The 12,539-nt window shown below is 39.8% G+C and overlaps 1 protein-coding gene across 5 annotated transcripts in view; it reads right to left on the bottom strand.

Annotated features, from left to right (window-relative positions):
- ANAPC7 (anaphase promoting complex subunit 7) overlaps positions 1-12,539 on the bottom strand; it is a 42,201-nt gene that overhangs the window by 28,542 nt on the left and 1,120 nt on the right. For 2 of the 5 annotated variants that reach the window (XR_363477.4, XR_002090038.2), the window contains exons 2-12: positions 12,030-12,216; positions 11,541-11,660; positions 9,705-9,816; positions 9,307-9,460; positions 8,326-8,468; positions 7,503-7,620; positions 6,130-6,326; positions 3,759-3,983; positions 3,186-3,336; positions 1,792-2,206; positions 168-284 (exon numbers count right to left, since the gene is read on the bottom strand). Coding sequence is in view for 3 of the 5 variants with exons in the window: in XM_006272822.4 (XP_006272884.1) it covers positions 2,017-2,206; positions 3,186-3,336; positions 3,759-3,983; positions 6,130-6,326; positions 7,503-7,620; positions 8,326-8,468; positions 9,307-9,460; positions 9,705-9,816; positions 11,541-11,660; positions 12,030-12,216 (1,597 nt within the window). In the remaining 2 variants the exon portion in view is untranslated. Of the gene's footprint in view, positions 1-167; positions 285-823; positions 2,207-3,185; positions 3,337-3,758; positions 3,984-6,129; positions 6,327-7,502; positions 7,621-8,325; positions 8,469-9,306; positions 9,461-9,704; positions 9,817-11,540; positions 11,661-12,029; positions 12,217-12,539 lie in introns of those variants that run through there. The other 3 variants (XM_006272822.4, XM_019486880.2, XM_019486881.1) reach the window with 2 other exon arrangements.

Raw genomic sequence — 12,539 nt, 5'->3', positions numbered from 1 at the left:
TGTAAGTGAAAATCATCATCAGCCCAGTGGCTAACATTTTATCGCACATACCAGGTGTCTCCCATACACTTCAAACACACCACTTCACTCTAGCTTATCAGTGTTAAACACTTCATCCTGATCCTCAATTAAGGTCTGATTAACTATTTAGAAGCTTATCAACCTACCTAGGTTACCATGCAGAAGCAGAATGCAATCTGAGGCTTATTGCAGAGAAAGGAAGAAATGGAGAGCTTGCAAAATAAACAATTTGGGTTTTACTTGAACATGTTTGCAGCTTCCCTCTGTAACAAATCAAGAACATGAAATGAGTTGAAATCCACTCACTATATACCACTGCTATACAAAACAGATACTTAAACAAATTCACCCAAGGAACCTTGTCTGCCTGGATACTTAAACAGGATTTTAGTTCAAGTGTACTGTATACTGTTTAGTGAACTGAGATATACCAGCTAGTTTTAATTAAAATCAGCCATAATGAGACTGGAAGACAAGCCTTGTTTATTCTTCAGTGGCTTTACCTATAGCTTGGTTGACACTGGAGAAAAAACAAAACTGGTGTTTCTCTCAGCCTTAAGCATAGAAAAAAGTGGAACAGGGGAAGAATATCTATTTAGGATAGCCAGCCAGTCAGCCATCTGTGCACAGGAACAGGCCAGTCACTCTCCTCCTGCGTAATGCGAGTACATCATGCAGCTTTAAAACAGGCTGGGGAAGGAGGGTTCTGGGGGACCACCCTCTCCTGTAAACGTGCATTTTTAATACATCACCAGCTCTTTTGGAACATTTTTACCCTGTTTGTGCTCTGGTACTACATTAGTGGAAAGGTTGGGTTTTTTTATTGTTTGGAAGCAAAATGCAGTGCACACACCAAGAAATTCCAGTACAAAATAGCCACCTTCTGCTTCAGCTGATATGATGACATGGGAGAGAGAGTACAGAAAATACTACAATACAATACACTAAAACAGACACAAACAGCATTACAAGACTATACATGACTGTAGATCAGAGACGCCGGCAATTAGCGCACAGAAGTCAAGTAAATCAGAGTCAGAAAAAAAGCAGAATTGTCATTCTTTTGCAAAACTGAAGCATCAGTTTCAGGATTCCAATCCATTGTTTTAATAATGTAGCATTTCTACGAGTGAAGCATGAAGGTTTTTTTTAATGCCATTTTCACTGATAGTGCCACATACAGGATGTGAAATGCTGTTGAGTCACTGCTGTTGTTTTAAGACCTCTTAGAAACTTACCCAAATAAAACTGAACTGTATTTAGAAAGAAGTGTTTGTGTACAGGCTTTAAAGTGGTTACAGAAGTTGGTAGGAGAATTACAGTAATTTCCCTACATTTCAATATTGTACAATCCTCTGTATGTAGAAACTGATTATCAGCTACAAAAATAAGTGTCCTACAAGTCAGGGATGCTGAATTTGCTTACTCTACCTTTATAGAGTTGATGTAATGCCGTGCACAGGAAACAAGTTGGTTAGATGAATAGAACATGAGGACAAGTGCTGTTGATTGAAACACACCCCTGCACAACTCCTACACACTTTAATGAGAGTTCATGCGTGAGCCCAACTACCAACCTCTGGACAAAAGAATAAAACCTCTTTCACAAAGGAATAATAAAGAGAACCTGTATTTACATTTGCAACTAGGGATCAAGAACATTTAGTTTTGAACACAACTGTGACATCGTTTCAAACCCTAACAATGAAATGTTTTACACAGTTAAGTGTCTATAGTTTTAGAAAGAAAAAAACTTTAAAAACCACTTACAAATCATCTCCAGCACAGATGAGTTCAATCTCAATCTCATACTTAATAAATAGGAAGCATCCAAAACATGATCAGAACTGAGATGCTTTTAACTATTAAGTGATTCCAGAGTCTGCTGCTTTCAAAGAGAGGCTGGGCTGTTACTACAAAAACTGAAGTCTAAGTTCTTCAGAAAAGAATGGAGCTCGTGGGACACAAGTGCTGAAACATGCCTGTTAGGGAGATTCACTGCATGCCAAACCACTGCTCTTGATCTGCCCACTGTGCTGCTTCACTATCACTGCCCTCCAAATCCCCTTCTTCTCCACTTCCTTCCATATCATCCACATCCTCTTCCTGGGTTGCATCTGTTGGACTCTCTTCCTTTTCCATTTTCTGCATTCCTTCTAAAGACTTCTGATCATTGGGATCCAAGCTGAGGGAAGGGAAAAAAGCAGGAGTTACCCTCAACTGTAAAGAAGCAAACATGAGAAAAGGGTCTAATCAAAGCTAGGCTCCACTTCCTTTCCCTCCCACTTCCTGCTTATTGCCACTAATATTTAAATATAGCAAAGATGCTGTCACTTAATCTCAGCTTGATGTTATAACTTGTCAGCAAAAGGTGGAAGAGGATCATTAACACCATATACTGCATCTTTGCACAAATTACCTTGACCCTGGAGCATTCACTCTCTGAACACCACATCCTCCCTCCCATGATTTGAAAACATAAACATTAGAAACCAGGAGACAGGAAAAAATAGACTAGCACCAAGGCATAAACAGCCAACCGACCTAGCACTGCACTGTACTGTAGGCATATTAAGTCAGCAGGGCACAGGATAAGCTTAACTTTTGCACAGAATATGCAGTGTATGGTAAATGACATTTTATTCTGAAAAATGCTATATTTTATCAATTCTGAATTATTTTTTCTCTCTCTGTGTTCAAGGGTTTGCTTTACTGTAAGAAGAAATATGTTTTCTTTATGTTTAATGGAATCATTTTGTTTGAATTTGGTCAATCCCTTGTGTTTATATAGCACCTTCCAGCTCAAAAGGAATGGAGCACAAGGTGCTTGAGAGGCTGTATAATAGTTTAAGGATTATAAACAAATCCATGCCTTAATCCTCCTTATTAGTGCAGCAATTGACTGGCTGGTAACATTAGCAAAACTTATGACTGCAATACTGATTGCTGTCCTTAAGTACGACAGTTCCCAACTCAAAAAATCTTAAGAGCAAGATAACTCATCAATGAAGAGGCAGCGTGTAAAAAAATAGACAGACGTGGCTTTGACATACGTCTCCTCCTCTCTTTGCTGTGACAATTCAAATGGGTTAGTGAAATGATGAGCCACAGAAACCGCACACTTCTTGGAACTAAGAAATATAAAAATGAAGGACAAATTTTACCTGAGGGCAATACTGTACTGGTCCATAGCTTCCTGATATTCATTGACAGCTACAAGAAAGTCTCCCAGTATTCGATGCAGCACACAGTCACTCTGATTAGCCAGTGCATTCCTCAGCAAAGCAATTCCATCTTCATATTTCTGTTCTCTGCCTGTTTACAGAGAGATACATTTCAAATCAATAGTTCAGACAGATATTCCACATGTAAAATTACATGATGGAGTAGACACAAAAAGCTACCACAGTATTTCCCCCCCTAAAATAATCAGCATAATAATTCTATGGTTGGTAACTATTCTTTGGGACTTTAGTTCTTTGTACATGCTTCTTTTTTGCTCTAATGATAAATATGGTCATAAATATATTGGTTTAAAGTAAGACTCAAATAATCAATTGCTATCATTTTATAAAGTATTTCTACACCTCAGCATTGTATTGTCTTACGGCATTCCTGTTCAGAAGGATAATTTACAGAACTGGCGACTCTTTGGCTGTAACACTATTATTTCATACAAAGAAGTGCGCTTCAAGAAGACTGGGCAGGGAAAAGAACACATCTCAAAAGAAACTTACTAAGAAGTTCTGCTTTCTTTACCACGGCTTTAATGTAATCAGGTCTCTGTGTCAGTGCTTTATCTAATAAGGTTTTTGCTTTCTCTTGTGTAACCGGGTCTTCAAGACAGACTGTTGCCAACAGTGTAAGCGTCTGCGCGTTTGCTCCCAGGGTTTTGTATACATTGTTAGCCATAACCATTGCTTCACGGATACTGTTAGATGCAAGATAACATTCAATGAGGCCTGAAGACCAAAAGAAATGTGTCAGTTAATTCACATTAGTATTGGCATACAAAACAGACTTCCTCAGTCAATTATTTGCTTTACAGCAGCACCCACAGGCCACCCTAAGATGCAAGTAACAGAGAGAGATTCAGTGACCTCTGGTCCCAGAGATCACCAATAGCAGAGCCAGAAGCTAGATGAACACCTCTCAAGTTCAGCCTCTGCCAGCAGGGGTATTGTTTGTTTAGGGGAACCTTCCCTCCTCCTGGTTCTTTCTTTTTTGCTTTTAAGGAACAATATCCAAATCCTTCCATTTGCAGGCAGTTATGCAATTAAAGGACAGCATTCCTGAACTTAGTCTTTACGGTAATAGAAGCGGAGAACCACAACACAAATTATTCTGCTCATAGGACATGAAGGGAGAATATATCCATTGAGTGGTGGGCTGGAGAAGCCAGGAAAATCAGATATACCAGAGTCCTCCATTCTGAGCAAAAGAAAAAGAACTGGAAAAATTGCCTTTACTGAGCAAGAACCAGAGAGATCTCAATAAATCACTGGGAGTACTCCAAACAACCCTCGAACAATACAGAAAGAAAACCACCACTGCCTGCACCCCCCAGGCTGCCGCACTTGCATGCCTCATGCTCTTTTTTTCTAAGCTTGTATGGCATTTATTTTTTGCCTTCGTTTCAGTATGCATGGATCTGCCCTCATTTCCCTGCAACTCCTCTCAGTCTAGAACTGCCTAGTATCAGCAGAGCTGACAGTAAGCAATGGGAGTGGGACAAATGTGTGTGAGAAAAACGATCTAGGATCTGGTATACGAATCAGGATGTTTTTAACCCTGTTTCATCCAATGATTTTCTCAGTAACTACTGACATCGAAGGCCCTGTGTGTATTTTTACATCACAATTGTATCCCAACAGATAAACACACATTTCGGCTGAAGTTAATTCTTTCAGTGGTATTAATTTACGGTCTGACTCTTCAGTTCCTGTGTATAATTTAGCTTCTTCTGAAGAGCAAACTGAGCTCTTTATAGATTTATTATAAATATATCCGTTGACTTATGCAGGGTAATTCTAAACTACCCACTTATTTCCCAAGATTTGCATCTATCAACTTCCAGTATGGAAGCAGAAATATTTCTCACCACTGGCATCCTTTGCAAATCACTATTTATTTGAAACTGCAGAAATCTTTTAAGATCTAAACAGTTTCCCTTTTGAGATTCTTTAACAAAAGTTGCAGAAAAGCTGTAATCAAGTTCAGTTTAACTGCTCTGCTCAATTTTTGGAGCTTCAGCTGCTGACAGTGAACCAAACGCTTCTACCCCAAGGCTTTAGACATTTCAATATATAAGCCAAGTGAGTTGCTATAATTACCTGAAGTGTGGTTGGGGGTGAAAATGGCAGGCCTACCTACCAGCCATACTGAACAGACTATGTAGATCACTGAGACTAATCTATTATAGCAACTGTTTGCAATCCCCACCATAACACTCTATTAACAAATGAATCCGCATATGAAAACTACACTTCAGTTCAGCAACCTTTTGCTGTAACTGCTTATCTGCAAATGTCAGAAAACAGTATGCCAAGACCAAAAGGCAAGCGGCTTCTATTTGATGCTTCAAAGCTCTCCACATCAAGGGATGGTTTTCAAGAAAGCTTAAAGTAAAATTTGTATTAAACTCTGAAGACCTCTGCAAGAAGGTTTGCTCTACTAAGAGTATTTTTTTTCTGCCTTACAGTTTGGTAGAAGATGATTTACCTAGACAATGATGCGCCAAGATTAAAGCTTCCAATGGAACTAATCCTAGAGCTGGCAAAGAATCCGTTTGTGCACAGATTAAGGATTACGCCAACTTAACAAGCATGTGTCTCACTACATCAAATTCAAACCAACTTTCTGCTTGACAAGCATGCATTCATTCTCTCTTTAATACTTTTCTCTTCGCCTGCTGTGATCTTTACTTGGCAGCTCTTGTAATGTCATTCACCTACTAGAAAGCAAAGGCTTACATCAGAAACTCTGTGCTATTACCATGCCTTCATGGAACCCACAATAGGGCAGCTTCTAGCTTTGCTGCAACTGTGACACCACTATATTCTACCAAAGCCCTATCAGTACTGGGTATAAAGCATTTACTTTACTCACCTTCATAACAGTCCAGCCTGCAAGGCGCAAGACGTATTGCCTCCCGGAAGTGTATAATTGCCTCCTGGACTCGCACCATGTTCCTAAGAGCAGCTCCTTTCAGCAGTAATGCTTGGACACTATTACTGTTGAGCTGAATAGCTTTGGCTCCCAAATACAAGGCACGAGAATATCTTTTACTGTAGAAACTATGGCACCTACATAAAAAGAGAAAGACAGGCAGCACAACACTTACGATTACTATACTCATTCATGGGAAGCTGAAAAGGAAAGTTATTGGTAAAGCTGTTCCTAGGAGGTAAACTTACTCAAAAAGCCAGATCTGATATTTATTGGCTTTTGCAAAGCCACTGATTTAAGTACTAATTGTTACACAAAACTATAATGCATTAACTGTTAACGGACTTGATAGTTCCAAGGTGCTTAAAGGTAACTAGATAAAAACAGATGAGCTATTTCTAACAGAGTAACCTAAAGGGATTCTGGAGGGCCCAGGTCCAGCACTTAAAACAGCCCAAAATGCCCCTTGCCTCTTTCCCTTGTACAACTCACCTAAGAATGCTCAGAAGGATCTACTCTGGCCACTTATACCCTGTAGCAGTCCTATTCCTCCAAAAATGTGCATAAATTCTGGGTAAATCCCTGAACATTAGTTACTGAAAAAGACACAGCTATTGACTGCTTGTTACTGGAGGAGAAGCAGGAGCAAGAGGGCCCTCTCACTTTTTAGCTCTACAGCCCATTGGATTCAGCGCTTGCCTGGGGGGGTGGAAGAGCCAGATTTAGGCTCCCTTTACCCGGAGGAAATTTGCACTTCACATTTCCTTGGAAAATACTCAAACCACCAGGTCACAGCCTGAACTTGCCAAGGCATTCGCCTCCCTCTTATGGAAACTGAGTAGCTGACCAAGGAAGATATGTATAGCTAGAGGGAGAGCAACCCAGTAGGAGTATGGCTCAGAGAAGTGCACTTCCCTAGAAGGGAAAGGGCCTGGGTTTTGGCCCCTGTTCCTGATAAACAAAGGAGAAACTATTCCACTGCTGTCTGTCTTATTACCCAATAGCTATAAAACACAAAAAACACAGGAACACTATTAGGAAAGTAGGACTACTACAGAGCTTAAGTGGCCAGAGAAGAGCTCTTCTGAGCATGATCAGAAGGACAAGAGTTAGAGGGGATCTAAAATCTGCATTAAATGGATCAAAATACAAAATTGTGGAGCTACATTTGGCCCAGAATGTCTGTAACTGGCAAAGCAGACTCTCACACTAATGACACCGTATCTCCCTTCCCCAAACATGTTGATGCTCTTAAGAGAGGCTCACTAAATCACTGGGGAAGCAGAGAAAAAAAAAAAGCAGAAGACAGTTACCCAGACACAACCCATGGCTCTGCGTGCTGGTCAGATATATTGAAGAGTCGGCAGCCCAAGTTCTCCACATCTTCCAGGCGACCTTCACGTGCCAATAAATAGCCATAGACGTCCATCCCTAAAAGGAAAGGCTTTAGGAGCAGTTGTACTGTTTGAGCTGCCAGTCATGACATTTCAAATTTACATTTTATGAAGATTTAAGGATCCAATGGAGTTCACCAAAAGGTACCAGCAATTTCATACTACTGCATCTCAACTCTTCCTTGATCATACATGTTTTGGGACTAAGTGACAAAGGGATAGATGCTCATATACAACTAATGGGAAAGGAGGAAACAAAAACTGGTAGAAAGTTAAAGCATGAAGGTTTCTACAAGGTTTCTGCCCCCAAGGACCATTTCCAAGGGGCAGTCCATGGTGGGCCACATCACAGGCTCAACATGGCCCACAGGCTACACACTGGGAATCCCTGGCTTATACAGAAGGCAGAAAACCCACAAGCTTCTTAAAGTAACTAATTCTTACTTTGTTTCTTTGTAGATAGCAATTCTACCTTCTTGGGTACTACCATCTGATGATGGATAATGATGGACAAGGCAAAACTCCTATTTTACATTAAGTGACTGCCATCAACTACTTGAGGTACATTCAGAAACTATAAGCAGACAAAACTCTTGTTGTAGAGGTGGTATCTTTTATTAGCTCTTCAGAAACTATACACATTTCATACAGATGAACAGGTACATAAGCATTCTCATCTGTGCTAATATTTACAAGGTTAACACATTAGTATAACATTCCTTAAAGATTTACAGCTACTCACCTTTTATCAGATAAGGGTCCAGCATTTGTGCCTGTTCAAATTTTAGAATTGAATTTTTATTGTCTCCAGCTCTGAAGTACAGGTCTGCCAAGCTCCCCAACAGATCCACGTTATCCCTCAGCAAAGACTTTTTCTCTAATGAGCTAACAGAAAATAAATGGCCATTTAACATTGTACCTTGTTATTTACCATTCACTGCTATGCACTTCCTGGAGCCTACAGTTTGTTTCTAATAAGTAACCATGTTTTGTTTTGTTTTTTACAAGCACAGATGTGACAGTCAGTAAAAGACCTATGATTACCAAAAAAACAGTACCACTTAACTACAGCCCTACTATCTGCCTTTGCTGATTGAATACTGCCCGCACACTGTGTAAAAATGCATTCAAGATTTTCTTGAACACACATACGCCTTACCCTGCTTGCTGAAGGCTGCCAAAATGGAATAGTGAGAAAGTTTTTTAGGTAGCAGACCTCTACCAAAATATCCTGCTGCCAGAAGCAAGCAGCATTTGCTAAGATGGTGTGTGCTGCCATGTTAAACCTCAGTGTGTCATCAAAGCAAATCTTAGACCCACTAAAAGCTTTACAGATCATCACTAGTAACTTGCTTCTGGATGTAGTTCAAGAAGTTAAACAGTTCGTAACATGAAACACTAGGGAGGTGGGCTCACAGTAACTCGCTTTTAAAAAGGTTTGCCACAAACTTGGGCAGTAAGTCTAGAATATCATTACTTTTCTGCTACACAGACTTCCAAATCAAGATTCTTGCAATATGGGGGACACTCTCCTCCTCCCTCCCCGACCTGAGATGTTTCGTTTGGCATCTGCCAAAATCCAACGAATGTTTAGAGATTGGGACTGTATAGCCCTACACAGCACAAAATTCACACCATACCATGTCAAACAATGTGTTTAAATCTATTAACATCCTATGCAGAGTAACGATTCAAGAACACTTTAATTCACCTTGATTCTTACCAGATGGTGTTGATTGCTCTGGTGTTATCTCCAGTGTGCACAAAAGCATATGCTTTGATCCACACTGAAAGCCAGTCCAAGTTGGGGATACTCTGAATTACATTCATTGTCATAGAGGCCACTTCTGCACCTTTTACTGAGAGGGAGAGCAAACCTATTCAGAAAAACACACCAGTCAAGTTTCAAGTAACCAATGCAGTTGGTAATACAAGTTAGCTAACTGTTTTAAAGAATGACAATTTAATTGCTTTGTAAACTTATACGGATTATTATAAATAACTGCCTGTATAATTCCTAGATTGTATTTGCTCATTTACTAAGTCTCAAGCACTGCATGTCGGTAATAACATTGTTTAAGATTAAATATTTAAGTATTTGGTAGAAAAAAAGAACTCTACCTAGTATAGCATCAAGCGCTAGAGGACACTGCCTCAGCACTTCTTTATAGCTTGTAACAGACGACCGTTCCTGACCTGCCTTCTTGTACAAATTTGCCAACATCATGTTAATCTGTAGAGAGAGAGGGAAAAAAAAGAAAAAAAAAAGTATTGGCTGTGATAATCCAGTCTACAATTATGTAGGGCAGAGGTTCATCACTGAGAGAAGGCCCTAGATTCATTACAGCCCCATCTTTCCAGCTCTAAGTAGAATACAGAAGTTATGAACCCAGCTTTACAATTCCTTGTATCCTGTAAAATAAGTGTTTCTTCTGATTCAGAAGGCAAAAACTGAGGTAATTCTTTTATAGTTGCATAAGGCCTCTGAAAACCTCAGTTTTGCATATATTAAATCCTGATATAAGCAACTATCTACATATGTGGAAGTGATACCTGACAAACAGCTGCATCTTACGTTGGTTTCCTTTCACCAGCTTTCTCTACATAGTGAGGAAAGGCTGCCAGAACTGTAACCTTTGGGAGGTGGAGGTTTTTTATTTAGGTTCTGAATAACTTAACTGCTCAGGAAATAGCTTAAATTCAGGTCACTGCAGCTAGCTTTTGTGGCACAGTTATTTTGGTTTGCTGACATACAAGGGGAAGAAACTGCTTGGCCTCTCAATGTTTTCATTTTTGTGCAGTAAGTCTGGCTTATGGCAAGACACCTTGTAGTTAGTTACACTGGCCAAAATGTAATGCTAACAGTCAAACCTCAGTTAAAGTGCACAAGGTGTTAATGGTTCAAGAGATTAACTAGATGACAGAGCCAGCAAGCAAAAGACTCAACATTTTTGGCTCTGCATGCTGCTGTGATCTAAATATTTAGCACTACATAAACTACCATTAAACCAGGGGAGAAGAATCTTGAGGGAACATAGTTGCTGGGTTTTTCCCTTCTATTCATCAGGCCAGGAATTTTCTTCAGCCTCAAGAAGCACACGCTGCTGAGGTCACAACAGACAGCAGCACTTCGTTTCCTACACAAGCTGTCCTCCTAGCAGCATTCAGGAATCTGGTGGGAGGATCACCATACTCAGAGCTAGGGTATTTACCAGCACAGCAATTAGTCTTTGTCTGGAGGAAAGTAAAAACCAGGTATGAAAGGTTTTGGATTGTTAACAGACTACCAGGCAAAAGCAGAATGTTTGTAAGTCTGGTAGAATCCTCAGTCCTAAATGAGTTAGACACATACCACTAGAAGTTAAAGGGTCTATTCTTCCTCACACAGGAGAGATTTTGTAATTCCCACTAGTAAGTTACTCACTAATTTTCACAGGAATTAACTGGGGAAGACACACAAGCGTTTAGTTCCTTTTAGTTAGGTGATTTTTTTTCAAATAAAATCCATATTGCGATCTCCTGCTTTAAAGAAATGAGCTAAATGAACTTAGCTAGTATAAACTACTGAAGGAGCATTTCCAAATCTCTCATGTGGACGTTGCAACCACAAGTGCCAAGGGTTGATGTCTTTATATATACAAAGCTAGATTTGCAATTCTGGCCAAATTAATATTAAGCTCCAAATATACCCAAACTACCCTCTCAGCAGAGAGAGGTAGTTAGCTGCCTTAGTCTGATGGTACACAGAAACCATGACAGGGCGGCACTTACAGCATAACTCGTTCATGGGCATAAGCTTTTGTTGGCTACGGCCCACATCTACTATGTTAGATGCATGTGAGGAAGTAGGCTGTAGTTTACAAAAGATCATGCCTTTCTGGTATCCGTGCCCTCTTTAAGGTGCCACCCTGCCCTGCCCTCTGTCTTCTCAGACCAGAAACACATCCAGGGATTTACCTTTGGGGTTCTTTGTCTTGAAGGAATTCCATCCAGGATAGCAATGGCATCTTTATCTTGCTTCAACATTGTGTAACACTCAGCCATTTTATATTTCACTTCAATTTCAGATGGCAGACACTAAAATAAAACAGATTGCTAAAATATAACCTCTCAAATGCTGTTTTAACTACATGAAAAGAAATGGCTGAATCATAAGTTTTCTATCAGATTTTTCATTAAAGATAAATAAAGTGCAAGGAAGATGGTAAGCTGTACTTGCATAACTCAGGCTATTTTGTAGCTTCTAAATGAAAACTGTAAATTTAAGAAGCAAAATTTTGGCCCCAGGTAACCATCTTATGTTTTTTCCATGAGTTCAGCGCCATTAGTAGTTAAACAGTCTAAAAATTCAGGCTACTTTAGTATAGCAATGTTATAATCTAAAGTCACAACATGAACACACCAACAGCCCATGTCACAACATGAACACACCAACAGCCTAAGTACCTGACTTTGTGGAGTTGATGCAGCATTCCCAGTAGAGGGTCTAACTTTTGAAGTTTTACTTAATGCCTTCTTCTGCTGCAAGGCCATTGTATACTTACTTACAGCATTCCTATACTCCTTGTCATGAAAGAGGGAGTCTGCATGATACACAAGCAGCTGGTACTTTTGAGAAGGGGAGAATAACTCTCTGGAAGAAAAAAAAAAAGTGATGCTTAACTGAACTGTCTGATGACAGGATACGGACAAATTTGCTAGAACCTAAGTTCTCAGTGTTAGGAAGGAGGCCCTTAGCTATGACCCAGAAGTGGAAGACGTATGAGTGCAACATTTGCACCTTTCATTCACAAGTGCTTTAACCCAAGGCGAGAACAGCCTTAGCAACCCTAAGCATGTCTTTAATGACTCCCGAGCGGTGAATACTGGGTGCGTTTACATGTTCTTTAATGCATGTCGTTACGGCGCATTAAATTTAGTACCTGCAATAAAATAATAGGTATTAATGCATTGTAA

This window comes from Alligator mississippiensis, chromosome 10 (assembly GCF_030867095.1).
Source record: "Alligator mississippiensis isolate rAllMis1 chromosome 10, rAllMis1, whole genome shotgun sequence".
Taxonomy (NCBI): domain Eukaryota; kingdom Metazoa; phylum Chordata; order Crocodylia; family Alligatoridae; genus Alligator; species Alligator mississippiensis.
The sequence above is the reverse complement of the archived record's forward strand: the minus strand, read 5'-3'. Positions and strand labels throughout refer to the sequence as shown.